The sequence below is a fragment of the Chamaea fasciata genome, unplaced genomic scaffold (genome assembly GCF_029207755.1).
Source record: "Chamaea fasciata isolate MVZ Bird 193981 ecotype frontalis unplaced genomic scaffold, bChaFas1.0.hap1 SCAF_3, whole genome shotgun sequence".
Taxonomy (NCBI): domain Eukaryota; kingdom Metazoa; phylum Chordata; class Aves; order Passeriformes; family Sylviidae; genus Chamaea; species Chamaea fasciata.
The window spans coordinates 950,667-973,379 of NW_027094088.1; the positions used below are offsets into that span (position 1 = coordinate 950,667).

The following is a 22,713-nucleotide window of genomic DNA, read 5'->3' on the forward strand; positions in this document are numbered from 1 at the left end:
GGGATGTGGTGGTAGAGTCCCTGTCAGGGGAGGTTTCCAAGCTGTCACCGGACAGGGCGCTCGATAACCTCCTCCAGGCTCCCTCCCACAAAAGCTGGACCAATGATCTTTCCGGCTCCCTTCCAGCCCGGGCTGTTCCATGGTTCTGTGATTCTGTGCAGACAGGCACGGGCTCCCGTAGCCACCTGCACCAACACCGCCCTGAAGAAGGAACGAGCCCAGCCCCGCCATCTGCCAGCAGGGAGACCCGAATAAACGACAGTGCCAGCTGCCCACACAGGTGTCCGCCTCACCGAGCTCGCTGAGGGCGCTGCTGTTTCTCACCCGCTGGACACCGGAGCCCACCCGCCCCCTGAACCAGCACCAACCAACTCCTTGCTGGGGGCCGAGGGCCGGGTGCGGGTGCTGAGGAGCGGTCCCAGCGCACACCGAGGCCTCTGTGACCTTGGTACCTCACGGCTGCCGTGGCCCCCGCAGCCGGGACACACCGGCCGGGCTCCGCGTCCCCCGCTGCCCCATCAGCCGGTGGCTCCAGGAAGGAGACCAAGGCTGGGCCGGCCGGAGCGGTGGCCGGCACGGGAAAGGCCGGGGGGCGCAGGGCGGGCGCGGAGGGACCCTCAGCGCGTCCCCCGCCGCCTTCCCCGGCCCGACCCCTTCAGGCAGGGCGCGGGGGACGGGCCCGAGGCGGTCACAGCGCGGTGACGGGCGCGCCCGCCGCCCAATGGGACCGCGCTGTTGTCTGATGGACACGCGAACTGACCGATGGGCGCGGCGCGCCCGCTCCCTCCCGGGCGCGGAGCCAATGGCGGCGGGCGGCGGGGCGGGGCCGTGTGTCGGCGGGGCGGGCCGTGTGCGGGGGCCGGGGCGCAGAGCATCGCTCGGGCTCGGTGCCGCCGCCGGCTCCGTCCCCGCTCCCGCCTCGCCTCCCCCGCCGGCCGCCCCTTCCCTCCCGCCGACATGTCGTCGCCGTCGTCCGGAGAGCGGTACGAGGAGGAAGAGGAGGAGGAGGAGGAAGACGGCGCCTACGAGAGCCAGGCCAAGCGGCTGAAGCCCAGCGCGGCCGCCGAGGAAGGCGAGATCGAGTACAGCGGCGCGGAGGAGAGCGAGGGCCGGCGGGACAAGCCCCCGGCGTCGCGCGGCGGCGGCGGCGGCTTCTCGGGCGGGGTGAGGGCCGCGGGGCCGGCGGGCGGGCGGGCGGGCGGGCGGGGGGCGGCTCCCCTCAGGCTGCCGGCGGGGGAGGGGGCTCGGCCCGCCCCGCCCCGCCCCTCCGGCGGGCGAGGCCGCGGCCGCCCCCGGCGCCGCTCCCCGGGCGGGGGGCCGTGCTCGGGGCCGGGCCGGGGGCTCCCCTCGGCCGCCGGGCCTCGCCGGGGTCCGGGCCCTCCGTCCGCTTCCCGGGCATGGAGGCGCTTCCGGCGGGGTGGGAAAGGCGGGGGCTCCGGGATCGCCGGGTCCTGGCTCCGCTCCGCGCTCCCCGCCCGCTCCTCGCCGCCCCGGGGCAGGGGCTGAGCCCGCAGCCCGAGGGATGGATGGGGGTGAGGATGTGGGTCTGCGAGCACCGGGATCGCCGCTGTTCGGCGGGCAGCCGGTGCCGTTCGGGTATCGCCATGGCAAGTTTAGTGGCGGCCCTGTTGCTGAGCGTAACTATAGAAACAGCGAGCGGGGGGCGGCGGCGCGGGCTGGACCGCGGCCGAGGGTTCCTTTCATCCTCCGCTGCACCTTTGTGTCTGCCACCGTACGGCCACAGGGCTGACCCCAAACCATCGCCTCCTCTGAAAATTCATTTCTAATCCTGCTTTCTCCCTCCCTCCCTCACACTGCTATCAGCACGATGGTTCACTTTTTTTTTTTTTCTTTTTTTTTTTTTTTTCTGCGTACCTTTTCCTCGTGAATTTCCATCCAAGTACCAAGGTAGTCCTTGACCCATAAATTTGAGCTAACAAGACTTTTCTGTCTGCCGTTTGATTCCTTATCTGTTTGCCCATCTGATTACAACCATTTTTCTCCTTGATGGCTCTCGCTGTTTCTTACTTGAATAAGCCAAATCAAGAAAACATTGATTTAATGTCAGAGCTTGAAATTTGGAATGCCCGTTTTGTGATTTGTTAAAATGAACTTGCTTATCATGGGGATGAGTTAATGAGGGAGCATTTGCTGCCACCATTTCTCCATCAGTTAGATCTATTGATAGAGAAGGTGCCTGCTAAATTTATTGTCCTGGTTTAACCCCCTCCTGCAGCCAAGCACTGCACAGCAGACTCCTGCCTGGGCTGATGGGAGAGGGAATCAAAGGGGTACAAGTGAGGGAAATCCTGCTCTCCCTGCTTCTTGCCCCACTTTATATGCTGAGCAGGATTTCATAAGGTCTGGGATATCCCTCAGATCACTCAGGGTCACTGTCTCGGCTGTGCTCACATGTGGAGCTGCAGGAGAAGCAGAAAAAGCCTTGCTTCTTGCTCAACAGGAAGGAAAACCTCTGTATCATCACCACTGTATCGAGCACGTATCCAAAATATAGCCCAATTAACTTTACCCCAGCCCAAACCAGCACGTTATTACAAAAGTTTTCTGAGAAACTGTAACAAAGTAGATTTCCAGAGAGAACTGTTTTAACTCTCAAGCTTCTTGTGACAGAGCATCATCAAGACTTAGTAATGTGCTCTGTCTTAAAGGCCAGTGCTGAAAGGAATCCTTGTACTTGCTGAAGTTATCTGGGAGGTTTGTCATGCAGGAGAGCTGAACACCTTGCAGTGAGTGTTTCAAGTGGAAAGGAGATTTTGCCTTTCCTCTTTCCTGCAGTACTTTTAGGAAATCAACTAGTTCTAATATTTGTCTTTTTCTTTCTTTCTGGGTTCTGGCTCAGAGAGTCTTTGTGATGTCTCAGTGTCTCAGTTTATGCAAGTTTACCCTTCATGTGAAGTTTGGAACTTCACCTTTGGGATCTCAGGTATGGCATGTGCTGAGGCTCGTGAGTAAGGAAACTGAAACAAAGGTGTAGCAAGTCGAGAACATGAGGGGTTCTCGGCAGCTGCTTGTGTCGGTGGCAGTGTCACTGACAATTTACTGGCAAAACTGTACTCACAGATTCACTGTTGGAGAGGCAGAAGTTGTCTTGATGCTGGAGATCAAACTGGTTTCTTAAGCACAAGCTGTAACATCAAATGGAGATATAAAAAGTGAATGACCGAGTGCTTTTGTTACTCATTTTGTGTGAAGCTTTTGATAGCAAAATGCCAATTTCTATCAAGCAGAGTTAGTTAATGTGAATTTTCATGGTTTCTTTCTCTAACAGATACAAAAATGTGCAGGGAACTTACTCACTCGTTCCTCTGCAGGGAAATGTTCTCGGCTTATAAAAGTTGTATGTGGTTCAGACACACAAGGTGAAGGTAGGCTGAGAGGAGGGAAGAAGTGTAAGTGCCCTGGATTGCTCAGAGGAGAGCAGAAAAAGAAGAAGGAGGAACTATAGCAAATGGGGAATTAAGAGGAGAAATAGGAAATGATGGTGAAATGATGATGAGGTGTGGATGATCAGGCTAAAGAGTGACAGGCAGGCTTATGATGGGTGTTTTAATTTATTTTTCCCTCATATGCCCTGGAATACCAGTGAACTGTACCTTCATGTGGATTCCATGCCTTGTATAAAAGCTCTTTTGTGCTAGGACTCCTCGAGCAGGTTGGTGGGGTTACCCTCCTGGGCTGTATTTATTGCTGGGGCAGTTTTCTGTTGCATTTGGCTGAAGAAGCCCTTCATGCCTCTTTTTTTTTTTTTTTTTTTCTCTTTGGTTTTGTTTTGGTTGGTGTCTTTCATTGTTGCTGGGTTTGTTTTGGTTTGATTTTTTGAAAAGGGTGCCTAGAAATCTCTGTGTGAGATCTAGAGGGAATGCAACGCTTATTTTGCTCTTTGTTTTCCTCTGTTCCCCACTTGTGTGGACGCTTCTCATAATCCAGAGGTGTACCCTCTCCTCCATGGCTCAGGAGAGCCAGAACTGAGCAGGAATTGCCCAGCGAAGGAGCAGGATGTGTTCCTGCAGAACAGAGTGTGGTTTGGAAGAATGACCTGTACAGAAGCAGTGCTGAGTGGTGGTGAAGCCCTGTCAGAGGAATCAGAATTGCAGTGCAGTGGAGGGTCAGGAACTGGGATAATGTGGGCTCAGAGCTGTGTTTAAGGGAATTTTAAGGGCCTTTCAGCTCCATCCCCTCTCCCTCCCTTAAATGTCAGTTTTATGCATTAATGCCATATTTATACAACCTGTAGCACCCACTTCCCTGGCTGTCTCTGACATCCCTATTCCTGAGCACTCTTGTGAAGTCAGGAAGATCTCTTATCCCTGTTCTTACCGTTGGGGAAGTGAGATGTGGTATCTGAACACACAGACGCAGCTCCCAGCTGCTGCAAGGTAAAACAGGGATGTGATCCTGCAGCTTCTCTGCTGAAACTTCCTGGCTGCTAAATGAAAAGCACCTCTCGTTGCAACTCAGGATAAAGGACACATTTTTGTGCAAATGGTGAGAAAATTCTCATCTGGAGTTGATGAGCAAGACAGGCATGGTCCTACAGCCCATGATGACTTCCTTCCTTTTTGGAATGGCAAAATGTAATTTTGTTGGCAAGAAACCATTGATATGTTTCAAATGCTGTCTGGAGGTATGTAGGTCACCAAAAAATGGATGTTAAAATGCCACAGCCATTCTTTGAAGCTGCTTCTGTTGTAGTCTTAGGTGTGTGAAGTCACTTGTTTGTACTTCATCTGCTTGGATATGTCAGTGCTTCCCTTTGTGCCTCAGCTTTGTTGCAGGGTGAGCATTTTTATGCTCCTGTTTTCTTTCTTGAGGGAAACCTTTTCTGTCCTTGTTACTTGAGCAAGAAGTCTGTTCCATTAGCTATTTAAATTACCTGCATTTTCTGTCCAGCCTAACGATTCTTCAAAAAATCATTACTGAGCTTTCAAACCCCCTTAAGGGATATATATATAAATGGTGCAGCAGTAACATTGGCTGCTGTGTTCTCCTGGCTTTGGTGGAGTGCAAGTGTGGTGCTGGAGTTTTGCATGGGGCTTTTGTGCTCTCGTGGGAGCTGAGTTACTGAAAGGCTCCTTTGTAGGCAGAGAAATAGTGGTGGTTGTTAGTCAGTGTGTGAGCAGATGCTCAGATGTAACCTTTGTCCCTGTGCCAACTGCAGCACATGGAGCTTTCAAGATACACAGGCTGAGAGATCTTGGTCAAAATCCTGCATTGTTCATCCCTGGGGAGGAATTCCAGCAGCAGCTGGATGAGCTGTGGATGTTGTGGCCTTAGCTGTGCACTTCACACTCTGCAGACACGTTTGATTTTCCGTGTGGTCTGCTGGTTTTATTTCTCCTTCCAGAGGAAATCCAGGGTCATTCTAGATCTGCTCCATGCTGCAGCTTTGTGGCTGCAAAACTTATTTGACAATATGTGTGCCTGCCCTTTGTGAGGACTTTTTTGCACCCAAATGTCTACCTGGGGCGCGTGTCCCCGCCTTTCACCACCCCGTGGGCTCTGTGAGTGTTAATTTGAGGCTTCCTGGCTCAGGGCTGATCTGTGCTTGGTTCTCGTGCTGCTGTTTGCTGCTGCTGGCTAGAAACTCTTTGGAGTAGAGCAGAGACCCTCTGCTTTGGCTGCCTCAGAGGTTTTATATCTATAAAAGTGGTGCTGAAATTCTCTGTAGGTAAGTCCTTAAGTTCATGGCAGGTGGCTGAGATATCTCATTTATGTTTGGTTGGGGGTTTTTTTTGGGGGGTGGGTGGGTTGTTTTTCTGTTGTTTGTTTTTGGGGGAGTTTTTTGGGTTTTTTTATTCCGTGCTGCTCGAGCTTCTGTGCAGGTGATTATAATGGCAGTTTTTGGTTCTTTCTAAACCTCCTGCTAAACCTTGCGAAGAGAATGCCTATATGATGTTTTGGGAGAAGGGAACTGGGATTGGAGAGCCAAACGTTGCTTTAACCACAACAGAAAGCAAAATTTGTATTTGTTGATGTTCTGCAGAAGTGCAGACGCCTGTACATGTTCATGTAACTCATGGATAATGAATTTGAAGATGCAACTGTAAAAGCCTTAACTTTGGAGAGAATTTGCACTCTTAGAAAGATTTGTATCTACCAATTCCTGCTAGGAGATAAAACTACAAAGGGATGTGCATAACAAAGAAACATGAACTGAAACTAAATCAGAAGTTTGAGCTGGGAAGGGGAGGGAGAGCGAAATACTCTTCTGAGTGCCCATTCTCTGAAAAGCTTGATGTGATTTATGGAGATATTAGCAAGTACTAAGTTGCTAATAACCATTCCTTGTGGTGAGTCTGCTCCAATGAGCAAATCATTGCTTGTATTCACCGTGTGATTAGACAGAAATATTATTAGATGGGATTTCCTGAGTGTAGTAAAGAGACCTAAAAGGAAATGCATCCCCCTGGTACTAACTGGGACCTTAATACAGTAGCAAGTATGCAGGAAAATGAATAATTGACGTCATTGTTTTTGGTTGTTCACTAGACTGTAAATAAAGGAAAGGTGCCTTTTATCTCAACATCTCAGAGTGATAGGCTGTGCAGGAAAAAGTGGTATTGTTAGTTTTCTCCTGAAGCCTTCCTCAGGTGCTTTTCTCAGCTTTGAAAAGCGTGTATGTGGGTTAAGAAGATAGCAGCTGAAAATAAAATCTCTCTGTAGCTGTGTTCCTTGTGCAATTACCTAAGCATTTGCAGTTCAGAGTGTTAACCTGTGGTGGCTGCTTTGATCACGGCTCCTGCCATACAGCCGAGCTGATTGATTCAGGATACAAGGTAATTTATGCAAATGTCACCGCTGGTGTTTTCCAAGCATTGCCACCGTTCTCAGGCAAAGAAGTGTCTTTCTACTTAAAATGCTTTCATACTGCAAACAAATAAAATGTAAGGTAAGATTAAAATATCACACAGCAGATTATTCTGACATCTGAGGAAAGCCTCAAGTGCTGGCTTTTGATTCAAACACAATGGTCAAATCCTTGGTTTAAAGAAAAAAATATCTGTAATTGTTTAGTGAGAGCTGTACGTGGAACACAGGAGTTAAACACACAGGACTCCATTTGTAGTTATCTGCAATCTGTTTTTTCCTGGCATCTGTGGTTCAAATGGACAGAGAAGAAAGGAATGTCTAACAGGAGTAGCAATCATTGTGGTTACTTAATTACTGGAGCTCAATGCTCCTTTGTGCTACCAGTGAGAATCTCTCTCAAGTTCCAGAAGATGTTGTGCTGCTGTTTAAGAAGAAGTGGAAAAACAAGACTTGATCTCTTAGATGGAACACATGGATGCAGTCACTAAATTTGAATACATCAACATCACACTGCTGTTACAAATATGCAGTTTGGGTGCTGCGTATTTGCAGTGTATTTTGGTGTGCCCTTTGTTATATCTAATCTTTTTTTGATCATCTCTCATTATTGGCTTATTGGAATATTTATTGGAATATTTAAGGCAAATTTCAGCCTTACTTCTGGGTTTTCATGGAAAGATGAGCTGACTGCAACCCAAATTCTTCAGCTGCACGGAACTGAGCCTGCCTGAAAGTAGCTCTAAAAAATACTTATGGTGGGAATTCTGTGTGCTAATGTAGGATGTCTGGATCCATTAATAGTAGTCAGCCTTGGGGTGAAAAGAGCCGCATATGTACAGAAATTGGGAGTTTTTAAAAACACGTGTGTTCAGAATTAGAAGGGAGGCTGGGTTCATTTTAACCATAATCCAGAGCTGGCATTTTCTTGCATTGTGGAGCATTGGAAGAATACTCAGTTTGCATTCAGTTTACAGATGGCCTTCATTTGTTTTTGCTTTTTTATTCTCCCAGCCTTTCTCAAAAACATCAGCAAGCAGAGTGTCAGAAATATTTTAGCTGTTGGACATGTCCTAATTTTTTTTTTTATGCTCCTAATGAATAGGGTGTGTGTAAGACCTCCTGCAATTCAATCAGTGTTAAATGGCTGCTTTTTTTTTTTAATACAACAAAAATCCTGTGTGTGCAAACAGATTAATTAAATCTGAAAAGCTTTTTATTTTAAGTAGACTTCAGCAACTGAACTTGGCGATCCCTTTGGAAAGAAAAGTTAAATTATTTAACACGTTGTGCATTTAGATGGCTGCTTCTGGATCCAGGGTAGTGTCTACCAAGTATTTAATTTGAGTTAATGATAGGAATGTTCCTTGCTCAGTGTTGAATTTTAAGATGTCATTTTGTCGCTAGGATGCCGGGGGAAGCCACCACAAAGTCTCTGTTTCTCCTGTGGTGCATGTCCGAGGGCTGTGTGAATCTGTGGTGGAAGCAGATCTCGTGGAAGCCCTGGAGAAGTTCGGAACCATATGGTACGTCTGTATGTCTTTGTGAGGAACGGTTTGGAACAAAGACCTGTCAGCAGTGACCCTGCTGGGAGCTGGGCGAGCAGGACCCTCAGTGTGCTGTTCCCTCCCCAGCTACGTGATGATGATGCCGTTCAAGCGCCAGGCCCTGGTGGAGTTTGAGAACGTGGAGAGCGCAAAGAAGTGCGTGACCTTTGCAGCAGATGAGCCTGTGTACATCGCTGGCCAGCAGGCCTTCTTCAACTACTCCACCAGCAAGAGGATCACCCGCCCAGGGAACACCGACGACCCATCCGGGGGGAACAAAGTTCTCCTCTTGTCCATTCAGAATCCTCTCTACCCAATCACAGTGGTATGCTTTTATTTATGCTCTGCTTTCGTTCCTTTTTCTCTATCTTCCCACAGGTAACATGCATGCTCTCAAAGTAAGGGTTTTCAGGATGATTCAGGCTTGTGCAGATGTTTTGCAATACATTTGAAGCCCTGGGAAGTGAGGATTTTGAAATGTTTAAGTTGCTGCATGCTTCCGGAATGTTTCCAAATGTGTTGCCACAAGATCAGGACTGTTACTGAGCCTTTAGGCTCTGACTGGTGTATGTTTAAAGAGCAAGTCATTTTTTCCAGTGAGGAAGGGTTATTTTATTGCAGTCCTTCTTAAGTATTTCCTTTGTGGAAAGGTGACACCTTTATCTTCTGATGATCAACTCCAGTTTGATGGAATCTTCCTCACTTTTACTTGGGCCTACATATTTTCCTTTTTAGTATTTCAAGTCATACCATTTATACATTTGCATCCTAATTTATTGCCATTTATTAATGGCATGTGTGCATGGTTTTTTAAGATACAGTGGGGTTTTTTTGTTGTTTTTTAAGAATTTATGTTTCATCATGCTTTAAATGCTTATATTTTTAATAGGAGATTTATAGTAGATGTTAAATTGCACAGAAATATTTCAGGAAAAAAGTTTAAATTGTGTACTGTGATACAAGTGTGAATCACTTGTTCTGAGGGATGTAGGATGGCATGGATAAATCAAAGTGTTTGGGGTGTGTGGAACCAAGTAACTTAATGCTTGCAGTATATTATGAGAGCAAATTGGCTGCAACTTGGTATTCCTGAAATTCCCTCAGCTAGTCAGTTCCATACCATGCTTTGTGCTTCCCTGTCTTGTGAGTATCCACAGCTTTTTGGCTGTTGCTTCATCAGCGAGTGATGAATTTTCTTTCCCCTGTCAATTTTCTCTACAGAAAAGCATGCCATGGTATGAGTTGCTTTTTAGTGTTTAAAGCCAAACCTGCTCTGAGCTGTGTGAACAAATCCAGTGACTGAGTTTAAGTATTCTTGGCACGTGACTAATACAAATTTTGGGAGCTGCTTCATTCATGCGTTTTGTATTTGCCTTGTGTGAGCTGCTGAGTTGAAGGTGGATGCTTGAAGGAGCTGGGAGCAGAAGCCTGGATCTGGGCTAGGAGACTTCCATGGGAATTCTGAGGATGAAGCCTCTGGCACAGCAGCTTCCTTTTAAAAACAAACAACCCCCACCAAACCTCTTCCTTCCCACTGCCCCCAGCTGTTGCTTTAGCGTATACAAATGAGTGCTAGAAGCAGGCAGATTCCCAGAATTACTGGCAAGCAGCAGAGCTCACTGAAGGCAGCACAATCACAGCAACTGGGGACAGCAGCTGTGCCCATAACAGCTAAAAACGTGGTGAGAAAAAGATAAATTTGCACTTGTCCAGTGGGTTTAAAACTAGTTAATTTAAGAATGCCTCAGGCAAAGTCTGCATTATTAAAAAAAAAACCACCCCCAGCAAAAGAAAACAAAAATCAACCAAACATCCTTCCCCCTCAAAAACAAACAAACAAACAAAAAAGACAAGAAGCCCAATAGTACTTCTTCCTCTTCAACACTCTTTTTAAATTTGAACTACAGATAGAAAAAATTAATGAAAAATTGCAACCAGTTTTAAGTGGCAGGTCTGAATAACTGGAGTAAACTGTTGTAAAGCTTTACTTTAGGTTAATGACACTGAGAGGGTTTTAAATGCCACTGCAAGAAAATGTTCTGTGGACCAAAAGTGATGGAAATTTCACATCTGACTAAAATTTTTTTTTTTTCTCCTTCTTCCTTAGGATGTTTTGTACACTGTGTGCAACCCTGTTGGGAAAGTTCAGCGCATTGTGATATTCAAGAGAAATGGAATACAAGCCATGGTTGAATATCCTTTTAGAGTGTGATTTTTTTTTTTCTTTTTTTTTTTGCTGTAGGTTCTTGACTCCAAATGGGTTTAACTTGCAAATGTCAGAAAAATGCCATGTGATTTTGAGACCAAATTATTTCTTACTTTCTGTCTAAGACAGGTAACTTCTAATTTTGGTATATCTGTAGGACAAAGTAGTACTCAAACATTTGATCTTGGTAGGAAAATGGCATTGTCAGCAGTGGCTGATGACCATGTTTATAGTCCCTCAGGCCTAGTAACTGCAGACATGAATTCTGTCATAGATTTGACAGCCCCTTATACACAAAAGTTCCATGGCTTCTGCCTGTGTTGATACTCAGGAAACGGGTAAGGGATTGCAGAGGTGCAGTTTGTCTTCTTCAGAATCTTCTAGAGTAGTCCCAGTATATACTGCTCGTCTTACTATTCTGACCTTATAAAGCAAAGGCCAACTTAGGCATCCTTGGCCTTGATTCTTGGGCATCATGTGTTGAAGAAACTCCCTGCTCTATTATCCTACTGTTTACTCCGTTTGCAGCCCTCAGTTGTTGTTGGATTGAATGTCCAGAATTGTTGTGTGTTGCTGTGATTTTCCAGGCAAAGGGAACTACCTAACTTCTCTTAAATCAAACTAATTGCTATTTACCAGTGTAGAAAACTTCAACCGCGTGTCCTAACAGACAATAATTTGACTTACTGTATGTGTTAAGTTTGTCATAAATGGAATTGTCAGGATCTTGCACAGCTGGGGGTTATTCTTCATCTTGTGAGAGATTAGGGAAGTTGTGGGGAGGGTCCTGCACACACTCAAACTACCATCCTTATGTCCTTTGAATACAATTCTGTAACTTGCCTTTTATTGAATATGAGACCAACCAGCAGTTGAAAGAAAACTCACAAATGTGAGTGAAGTAATGCAGCAGCAAGTAAAGTGAGCTTCAAGACAAGCCTTATCTGAAAAGTTTAAACATTTACTCAGATTTAAACAGTACTTGAAGAACCCCTTACTTCTGCAGTTCTGGCCAGTGTTAGTTTCTTACAGGTCTGGGAAACTTAACTTTCCTGATTTTAGAGCTCCACAATGAACCTGCTTTGGAAGAAGCTGAGCTGCAGGAATGTGGTAGAACCAAGGCACGTCCTGTTGTTTTGGACTTTTTCTAAAATGTCGCTGCATGATGCCAAGACCTGTGCAAAGGGTCTGTTGTGCAAAGCTGAGCCTTTCTGACACCTGAGTACATTACTGAGTACGGTGAGATCGTGGGTTGTGGCGTGCCAAGGCTCAGGCACATCGTTCTGCTAATCACAGAACTAACCCTGGAGTATGGGGAGCACGTGAAATAACTGAGATGTTGGAGCCTGGTACATGCATGTTGTATTTTTTTGATACCAAGATGAGCATTTGTTCACTCAAAGTCTCTCTTGTAGTTATGTGGGGTTTTTTTGGCTGATGAGCTAAAAAGGGTGTACACTTAGTTCTTTTTGCTGTAAAGTCAAGTCTGTGTGGAGTTCTTGTAGTGTACTCAATAGTGAAACACCTGCAGGCTACAAAAGTAAAGCCCCATAAGACAGAAGGGACATGAATGAGACACCTGGGGAAAAAGATCCTTAACAAGATGTGTATGTTTGAATCAGTGTTTTGTGCCCAGAAGGCGAAGGCTGCACTCAATGGAGCAGATATCTATGCAGGATGCTGCACACTAAAAATTGAATATGCAAGGGTAATGCTTGGACCTTCTCTTCTAATTTTGCTCAAAAAAAAAAAAAATTACGTGTAACCAAGGCTTAACCTCTCTCACTTTTACTTTATTTGAACAGCCAACTCGACTTAATGTCATTAGGAATGACAACGATAGTTGGGACTACACTAAGCCATATCTGGGCCGCCGAGGTAGGTTGTGATCCATTCTCACTGTCGCTGTTTGAGTGTGCTAATGCCGTGCCAGCCCTTCCCCGGTGTCAGGCCAGCGCTGCTGGAGGCTGTGCCCCGGCAGGGAGTTAACCCCGAGCCCTAGTGCCCCCTACTGCCGTGTGCCTGAGCACTTAGTGCTGCAAGGAGCCCACACCTCCAAGCACCCGCGCAGTTCTCAAGGACTTGCATTTCTCCAAGCAGCTCTCTCTCTTTGGAGGAGAGGAAACCTGGCACAGACTATTCCTTATAAACTACAAACTTGCACACTGCTTCTCCTTCGAAAGGACTCTTTTCCCCTATGTTGGACAAGGCATTAAGAAGGATAGAGGACTTCAGCAGGCTGACTCTACACTTCATCATGCACCACATCGGCATCAGCAAAAAACAAAACCCCAAACAAACAAAAAAAAACCCTCTGAAAAACCTCAGACTTGCAGTTCACCTTGTCTGCATACTGCATGCATCACCACCACAAGTTTTTAAAGGAGGACATTCTCAGTACTTCAGATTTGTGTGGGATGAATAACATGATAGACTGTACCCATTCTGTTCAAGTTTGTATGTATGCTGCTCTTACTTCCCTTAAAATTACCACTGAAAAGTCAAGGACCTCCAAAATTAAGAACCTCTTGTTGATATCACTGATGTTGTAATCTTCTTATTACTTGCTGTATGTGAGAGTTGCATTCAGACTTAACAGTGTAAATATTGTTTAGTAGTAGGGAGATTCAGTCCTGATATGCAGATAGCTGGAACTGGGTAATGCAATACCAATAAGTCCCCTCAGCTATTACTTCAGTAATAAAACAGGGAGATTCCCAATTGGTACAGGCATACTGTCTCTTAAGTACTCAGCTGTAAGAATTCTCAGAGCTGAACTCATGTCAGTGGAAACTATGATTATATATGTACAGTCCAACTGCTGTCTAGCCTAACTCCTGTAAAGTGTTTATTTCAAGATAACCAAAAATCTGTAACTATTAAGTGCAGTGTTCAGTGACCTATGTACAATAATGTGTTCAATGTAAAGTTAGAAAAGTGAAGACAATGTGACCAAAATAGAGTATCTACTTATCAAAGGCTACATGAGAACCAGGGCTTTGGCTCTCTCAAGAGATTTGCACTTTCAGAGTAATTCTGCAGAGACACTGGGCTTGTGAAACTGTTGTACAACTAAAAACCTAGGGCTTGGCTTTTCAAAATGAAGTTCTTGTAAAAAGTTAACAAGGGAGCTACAGTATTGGTTGCAGCTTGTAGATTATGATTACTTGTATTGGGATTCAAATCTTTTTCTCAAATTCTTGAGTCAAAGAAAAGGGATTCTGAAGAAACTCAGGGACAAGGAAAAAAATCTAAAGGTTTGAATTTGAAAAATTGAAAGGATTAATTTCACCCTTGTATCTTTTGATCATTGCCGTGTTTGAAGGCTGACTTGTAACACTGTGCATCTAATTGGATTATCTAATTGGCCTGCAGATAGGTATGACTGTATGAACTAAAACTTCCCCAGACTTGAGCAAACAGTGGAAAATGAAAAACTTGGGATAGGTGTGGCTTGCTCTTTTCAGGAACTCTACTCTTCTGTTTTTCTTGTGTTACTGTCTCGATTCTCTATACATAAGCACCCTACTACACACAAGAGGAAAGAAAATCCACTTGTATTTTATATTTATATATAAATTCATATTGTATGTAGCCTGGTTTTTCATTTACTATGATCCACGTCAATTTCTGTGGACAATGGGAATATAAGTTGTGAAATGAACAGTGAAATGCACTTGGGAGAATAGGCATCTAGAGAGTTTTGCCCATAAAGTAATCCAGGAGTTGGGGTTTTTTTGAAAGAGTTTATGTTTTTGTCCTTCAACTCACTCTTGCAGCAGCATTATTTGGGTTTTGAACATAGTGTGACCTGACCTGTAGGGCCCTCAGTGCAGCAAAGATCTTATCCCAAAGGAATTTCATTCCAAGGACAGATATGCCAATAAATCCTTCCAGAATTTCACACCTGCCCTTCAAATGTTAGGAAGGAAATGCATTTTAGTAATGATTTTTTTAAAGAACTGGTTTTGGTTCTTTATGGTAATAAATTGCCCACAGTCTTTCTCCACTATAGCAAACTTGCTAACAAATTGCTGCCATGAGCTCATATTGCATTAGATGGAATGGAATAAACCCACCTGACTTAGTATTCTACTTGCCTTTAGCCACAAGTTTCAAACTATAGTTTGGAGCATTTCTTTGGGTGGTTATACCAGTTTGCTCAGTGACTCGAGGACCTGATGTAAAAACTAAAAATCAAGGAACCCAAGCTTAAACAAGATTATAAGAAAGTTTCCTTTCAGAATTATTTTTAACGCAGGTCAGTTCTCGTGCTTCAGTGCTTGTTTACACAAGTATTTGTACTGGCACAATCCAGGGGCTTTGTTCAAGGAAGGAACAAGCATGGGGCAAGGACAGACTTGCACCACCACGAGGAGGAAATATTTTTTAAAGTTTCCTCACAGAATTCTTCATTTGAAGAATGTGATTCTTGACTGTATTTTACTGTGGGCAGTTTCAAAGCATTTAGTTGCACGGACTGGAATTACAAAACCGATTTTGCTGAAAGATGATTACTGCATACAGTTTAAATGCTCAAAATACTTGACCTGACTGCTCATTTGCTTACTGGAGCCAAAAACGGGAATGGAAAAGTAAACTTGACAACAGTAATCTTTCTATACATTGGAAAGTGTTCAGGACTGCTCTCTCTTCAGATTTTACTGCCAAAGTAAATATCTGACTTGGAACCTGGCCTCAAAATCCTGAGCAGAAAGAGCCACGTGTGTTTTCATCTACCACTGTTGTGTAATCAAATAGTTCCTGTTTTTTGGGGAAAATACTTCCAACTGCATTGGGCTGGAGTTACTATTTTCAGCAGTCATACTTAAATATCCTGAGAACTGTTGTAAACTGATAAATGCCTTGCCCCATCTTTTCAATTGTAAGAAAAGAATTGTTGCTTACCACAAAGAAATCTGGAAGTTCAGATTATTTTTTGTCGTGCAGCATGGATCTGACTGGAAAATACAGCTTTGGCTGTGAGGCATTGCTTCCCTCCATTAATGTAGACCCCTTGCTTAACTTTATATCCTAGAGAACTGGGTTTTCTTAAAGGATTGACTGGTGTTTCAGTGCATTACTCAGTGCTGCTTTCCCTCAGCCGAACCATTGTGTGCTGCTGATAATGCCACAATGTACAATCCTTTCAGCACGCCCAGAAATCAGTAGGTGTTCTGTAAATATATATGTACACATATGTAATGCTCTCTGTTTACTGATTATGAAACCATGTAATACAGGTTGTTGTTGGCTTATGCTGAAACTTCTTGAAAGAAGCCCACTTTGAAAATGTGTTGCTGTTGAAGCTAATATTATGATTCAGGTACTGTCTTTCAAAAGTACTGCATTTCAAATTTGTTTTAAGAGACACATGGGTAAATCCTGCTGTATGGTGTTTTCTATACTAATGTGTGGTGTCTGTTTAGGAGAACTCTTGGGTATCTCCATAAACTTTAAATGTCTGCATCTCCTCATTGGCCACTGCCCCCAATCAACTTAAGTGCAATTTGTTATACAGATGGCAGTCTTTTAATTTCGGTGTCCCAGGGCTACAGCTTGCGTTTTTAGACATAGAGCGAATGAGAAATCGTTTTTAAAATTAACAAGGACTCAAATTACTTTTTCACTTCTTAACTAGAAGCTTTGTGTCTTAACTGGAGAAGCCAGGTGCCTGCTTGTGGATACTAAACTGCTTTCTTTGCCTTCCCACGTTAGACAGAGGGAAGGGCCGGCAGAGACAAGCTATTCTGGGAGAGCACCCCTCATCCTTTAGGCACGATGGCTATGGTGAGTAACGTGGCATGACAGCTGCTTAGGATTCCTTTCATGCTCTGTGCAATTGTAAATATTTAATCAGTGCTTGGCTGTGGTTCCCTTCAGCATGAGCAGTTCACCTGCAGTTCTGAAACACTGCTGGTTCAGTGAAGTCCCTGTGCACTCATTGCCTCGCCTCTTCCTGTCACCCAAAGCATTCAGCTCTACAGGTTCATTCCTTGGGAGAAAGTTTCCTTTCTTGCCATCACCCTGGCAATGGTAGAAAATTATATCTGCGTTGGGAAAGCAGTTTCCTTGTAGCAAATGGCAACATAGCATGATCAGGGATTTGGTACAGCAGAGAGCTCTGAAGTTTTTGCATGCAAAGCTATGAATTGTTGGCACTGGCATTTCTAATGTAGCTGATTCAGAAAAGGCCCAGCTGTGTGACTGTAGAGGAATGATGTTTTGGGGTCACTGCTATAAAGAGCTGTTATAAATGTTCTCTGCTGTCACTTTCATGTGCTGAGCAAAGACCTCAGGGTGGAGGAACAAAAGTCTCCACTCACACGTGACTTTCCTAGTTAGTTACTCTCCCAGCTGTCAGGTGCAATGTGATTCGCCTTGCCTCTTTCTTTGCAAAGGTATTTATGATATTTTACAATGTAGCTTGACATCCTACCTACTCCTTCCAAAGGTTCTTCAAATCTCCAGAATTTCCAAGTCCCACCTTGATTCAGTGATGTTCTTTTTCCATTCTTCTGATACATCCTTCTACCATAAGTAATGTGTCCATCTCCTCCTATACCACTGCTTCCCTGTCATTCCTGCTTTTTGCTGGGAAAAAAAAAAAAGACTAAAGGGTCCTTTTATACTTGGCTTATGTGAATTTCACATTATTTTTGTCTCAGAAAAACAGGGATCCTCCCCTTGGTCCGTAATACTGACATTTCCTATGTACAGAGGTATTGCTTACTAGTAGTGTCTCATCACTGAAAGGAAAAAAAAAGAGAAATTGTTTATTTCAGTGAAACTTGTCACTTGATCTACAGTGGAAAATAGGACCACTTCATTTTGGATTAGTGTGGGGGTTTAAGTATTCCTGTTCCTTCCAAATGAGCATTTTGTAGAAAGGCAGGCTTCTGACTTAATCTCACGTCTCTGGGAGCTGTGTCATCTCCTGACCTCTGTCTCACTCCTTTCGGTTTGTTTTCCTCACTCTGTAATATTCTCTCTTGGTGTCACGTAGCTCTGTGACTACATGGGAACATTTCTGAATGTTGATTTTAACTATTTCCTCTGATACATTTACGTACAAATATTTTGCACGCTGCAGGGAAGAGGATGATTTTCATAATTCTTTTCAGCAATTGCTGTAACCTTCTAGCCCTCCTCTGCATTATGTCTGTGGGCTTTGGTGCATGCTGAAGCGGTGAGAATGATTGCAAACAACACAAACCCCTGGTCTGTCATCTCCTCAGGCTCCCACGGTCCTTTGTTGCCCTTGCCAAGCCGGTACCGAATGGGATCTCGGGACACTCCAGAGCTTGTTGCTTATCCACTGCCCCAGGCCTCCTCCTCCTACATGCATGGTGGAAACCCTTCTGGGTCAGTGGTCATGGTCAGTGGGTTACATCAGCTCAAGATGAACTGTTCAAGGGTATTCAACCTCTTCTGCTTGTACGGGAACATTGAGAAGGTAAGGCATCATTTGTTAGAAACTTGGAAACTACTGTAATTCTTTAAAATGCTTTGGAAAAAGCCTGTCTGAGATTGTCTAAAATATAGCCTAATGTTTTCTAAGACTGTTGGTTGAGCTCTTTGTTGCAATGTAATTTTTTTTTTTACCTTATCTATCTTAGGTGAAATTTATGAAGACTATTCCAGGCACAGCTCTGGTTGAAATGGGTGATGAATACGCCGTAGAAAGAGCAGTCACACATCTCAATAATGTCAAGTTATTTGGAAAGAGACTCAATGTCTGGTAAATGTGTTTTATCAGATTAATAGTCCACCAGTGGGCAGATGGAATGAGGTTTCAAAGGGACAACATCACACGACTCTGTTATCGTTGTTGCAGTTATGATTTCCAATTTGTGACTGTTTATTTTGGCTCTCAGCTGAAGGAGGGTGAGTTTAGGTTAGATATTAGGAAGAAATTCTTTTCTGTGAGGGTGCTGAGGCACTGGCACAGGGTGCCCAGAGAAGCTGAGGATGCCCCGTCCCTGGAAGTGTTCAAGGCCAGGTTGGATGGGGATTTGAGCCACCTGCTCCAGTAGAAGCTGTTCCTGCCTGTGGAGGGGTGTTGAAAGGTCTCTTTAAGGTCCCTTTCAACCCCAACCACTCTAAGATTTATTATAATTTTATTTATTTACATTCATAAAGCATATTGTCATTACATGGATTGGCCACTAATGAACTGTATTCCCCAATGTGTCTTATCCATCCTTCCTGCATTTTTTTAAGGATGGTGTCAAATCCAATCCATCCTGTTCTTACTGTATTTATTTCAAATTCTTATAAAGAAACATCAGCTCTTTTCTAGTTAGATGATAATCTGCAAAATAATAATCTGCAAAGGGTGATAACTTTAATTATTTAAGAAACCTTATCCTTAAATTGCAGTGTTTCCAAGCAGCACTCAGTAGTGCCAAGCCAGATATTTGAGCTGGAGGATGGCACGAGTAGTTACAAGGATTTTGCCATGAGTAAGAACAATCGCTTCACCAGTGCTGGCCAAGCATCCAAGAACATCATCCAGCCTCCCTCGTGTGTGCTGCATTATTACAATGTTCCCCTGTGCGTGACTGAGGAAACATTTGTAAAGGTAAGCACTTGGAGGGACTGGCATCCAGCTCTGGGCTCTGCCCTGGCTTTTCATGGTGCTGCTTTTAGAAACAAGGAACTGGGAGGGTTACAGCAGAGCCCCACTGGAAGAGACCTGTTCCTTAAAATACATTTTTATGGATATGTTCAATCCTGGAGCTACTGTCTCAATTTTATTTATTTATATGTTTTTTAACGTGAGAGACAAAATCGTGAAAATAAAGTTGAGGAGTTTAATGTGGGGGGGGTTTGGAGGGAAGGGAAAAGACACAAAGCCAAATACATGAAGATTAAGACTACAACTCCCAAAGGATTTACTGACTCCCTGTAATGACAGCTAGGATATTTTGGAATGGAGACAAGTGTGCACCTGGGATTCTTGGCACAGTTGTATCCTAAATGAACTCTGGGTGCTTAAAACATGCAGTACTGGGCCTCTTTAAGTGGAGGCAGTGGTCAGCTTGCTGACAGTTCAGTGAGTTCTTTTTCAGTTAAATAAAATATATTTCTCTAACTCTGTCTGAAAGTGAACTCTGGTTCCCAAGTGGAGTCCTTGTATGTACAACTTCAGAGCTACTGTACTGGAGCAGGAATGTCAAAAAGTAGAACTTGTAATTATTTAAATGGGTTTTTGGAGATTGCAGTGACATCACAGATACAGGAGCCTTGTTTTACCTACTACAGAATGGTATTCCAAAGGGTTACCAATCTAATCACATTTTTAAAATGATTTGCCGTAAATTCTTGCAAACTCCCTTAAAAAAAGTCAGGGTCTTCCTTTTTGTGTGTCTCTTCCAGGAACTTGGAATTTTTGCTAATTTGTTTATATGCACTTTTGCTGGAGTTTTACCTCTTGTTTTATTTTTGTGACAGTTATGTGAGGATCATGAAGTTCTCAGCTTTATTAAATACAAAGTGTTTGATCCAAAACGTAAGTAAAATCTGACCTGTTTGGGAAGTGACTTGGATCCAGTTTTGATCTGAGTAGGCACTGTCAGGAAACATTACTGACGCCCTCCTTCCCATTTTTATTTCTCATTTGACAGCTTCTGCCAAAACACTGTCTGGTCTGTTGGAATGGGAATGTAAGACAGATGCAGTGGAAGCTCTCACTGTACTTAATCACTACCAGATAAGAGTCCCAAGTAAGTGAATTTTCCTGACCTTACTGCTGGAATTTCTTTTCTGTGGAGAAGGAGTTGAGGGTTGAAAGAGGGAGAGTGACTTTTGACATGGGCAAATAGGGACAGGACAGGGGGTAAGGGTTTTAAACTAAGAGAGATTTAGGTTTTAGATGTAGGAAGATGTTCTTGGCTGTGAGGGTGGTGAGCCATGGCACAGGGTGCCCAGAGCAGCTGTGGATGCCCCTGGATCCCTGGAAGTGCTCAAGGCCAGGCTGGATGGGGCTGGGAGCAGCCTGGTGTAGTGTGGGGCATCCCTGCCCATGGCAGGGCGTTGGAACTGGATGGCCCAGCAAGATAATCCCTTCCAACCAAACACTTCTATGACTCTTTCACAATAAATCTAAAGAACTCTGCAATGTTTTGGACAGAGGAGTCTCTAAGTTACTCAGCACATAGCTCCCAATTCACTGCTCCTGTAGCACGTTCCCTTTGAAACCAGAAATTGTGAAGCCAAGCTGAATTAGCTCCAAAGTAGCAAGAATAGAGTGGAGTGAGTTCACCTGCTAAACAGGTAGGCAATAGGCCAGATCTGCACTGAACAATTAAGACAGTTTACTGGGTTAGATGGAATTTTTCCAGGTGTTCCCAGACATCATTTTGAATGCAGGCCAGTGTCTAATATTATTTTAAACTACCTCCTCCTAACTGTTAGGAGTTTGTGTCTCCCTGTGAAGTGTTAACAGTTTGAATCTTTTCTATTCCCCCACACCTTTGCTCCACCTTCTTAACAATGGACCTTAGGGGCAGGATATTTTTGCAGATACTATGGATAGTACACAGTTGACAATTTCAGTTTTAGCTCAGTTTGGAGCGTGGGTGACAGCAGAAAAGCTTTCGATGTGCAGAAGGCCAAGGCCAGTGGGGGTGGGTTGTGGAAGGTGGGGCAGCAGGAGAGCTGTGCCCACGTGTGCTCTGTGTTGTCTCCTCACAGATGGCTCCAACCCTTACACCCTGAAGCTTTGCTTCTCCACCTCATCCCATTTATAGACAAGAGGACAGCATGTTCAGAGCTACCTTCACCCGGATTTGCAAGTTCAAAACTACACTTCGTTCACAAAGCTCTAAAGTGGTTGTTCTAATGTTGCCTTGTTTCAACTTAATTCTAATATCTTTTATCTTGTTTTATAATAAATGGATGTTCCTTCATAAATACAAACCAGATTTTTTTTTTTTATTTTTGCCTCTGAGAAGTACATGTTGTAAGCTTACTACAGAGTTTGTATTTTGTTAGTGTAGTATCTTCAGATGTCTAAAGAAGCACCAGTAGGATAAACAAGATTGTTTCTTTTCAAAAAAAAATAAATATATTTGCATTTTCAAAATGTTAAAGATTAGCAAGTATTTTTCCATTTGTAGTCTTAATTGGCAGATAGAACTATTAGAGCAGAATTTAAAATGTAGAACTTGTTTTTCAGTATGTTAAGTAGTGAAGTATGTTGCAATACTAAAAAGAAGCTTGTATTTATAAAATGCTTTGATGGGGTTCATGTTGCACATACTGAACTTTCAGTAGTATAGACAGGATTTATAGTTCAAACAGAGCTAACGTAGAAATTTATTAAGTATGTACATGTGTATGGTGTGAATTCATACTTATTTAAAGTGGTTTTGTTTTTTGTTTTTTTTTTTAAACCTATTTTCCATTTGCATTAGCATGATGCCATCTACAGCTAGTCCCACCGTAGGGGCCTTTTAAAAATTAAAATTGCAAGCCTGTATCAATGTGTTCATCCTCATTTTCCATGATTTAAACTGAAATCTTTGGTGTTTAACATATCCTTTTGACTCTTTTTTTTAAAGCAGTGGTTATGACATACTCAATGGTAAAAGTTGTGGGCGGGGTGACAACGTGGATCGCAATGGAAGCCAAGGTGGTTGAAACAAAGCCCCCACCATATCCTTCCATTCCTGGACAGTTAATTCGATGTTTTCTTCTTCTGATTTATCTTAAACATCTATTATGACCATGAAAGGATTCACTGGGTGAATAATCTTGGCTTGTCTGTAGCTTAAGCTGAGGTGATCTCAGTGGGATTCAGGTAAAGTAACTGATTATGTGATGTGAAATTACTGAGGTGAGAAATCTCTCACTTTGGAGAAGACCGCTTGTTCTGTCCCAGTACTTTGAAACCTGCCTTCTGGAACTGGAGTTGTGTCTTATTTGGGCTGAGCCCCCAGAAATGGGAATCCAAGCACTGGAGACTGGGAGCTGCTGTCCTAGGCTCTGTATGTGTTCCCCTTTCTGAATTTGCAGTGGATTGCTGAGGGCTTCTTTCAGTTCTGTTCTTGGTCATCACAGAGAAGTGACTTTATCAGCTAGTTTATGCTTTATCCTACAAGTTCTTTGTTCTGCCTGTATGGATTT

General features: G+C 43.9%; 1 protein-coding gene across 1 annotated transcript; it reads left to right on the top strand.

The window, feature by feature from the left end:
- Positions 1–874: 874 nt before the first annotated feature.
- On the top strand, positions 875–22,066 carry HNRNPLL (heterogeneous nuclear ribonucleoprotein L like). Its single transcript, XM_066177663.1, has 13 exons — positions 875–1,164; positions 8,236–8,354; positions 8,463–8,700; positions 10,483–10,568; positions 12,193–12,289; positions 12,387–12,459; positions 16,300–16,371; positions 17,820–18,037; positions 18,201–18,322; positions 18,964–19,165; positions 20,038–20,095; positions 20,211–20,309; positions 21,280–22,066. Exons 1-13 carry the CDS (start codon positions 958–960, stop codon positions 21,333–21,335), a joined length of 1,647 nt encoding a protein of 548 aa, XP_066033760.1. The 5' UTR covers positions 875–957; the 3' UTR covers positions 21,336–22,066.
- The last annotated feature ends 647 nt before the right edge of the window (positions 22,067–22,713 follow it).

Excerpts from the sequence above, each read along its gene's own strand:
- HNRNPLL (XM_066177663.1), top strand. The coding sequence starts at position 958 with ATGTCGTCGCCGTCGTCCGGAGAGCGGTACGAGGAGGAAGAGGAGGAG. Across the intron at positions 16,372-17,819 it reads CTTTAGGCACGATGGCTATG|GCTCCCACGGTCCTTTGTTG; the intron begins GTGAGTAACGTG and ends TCATCTCCTCAG. Across the intron at positions 20,096-20,210 it reads CAAAGTGTTTGATCCAAAAC|CTTCTGCCAAAACACTGTCT; the intron begins GTAAGTAAAATC and ends CTCATTTGACAG.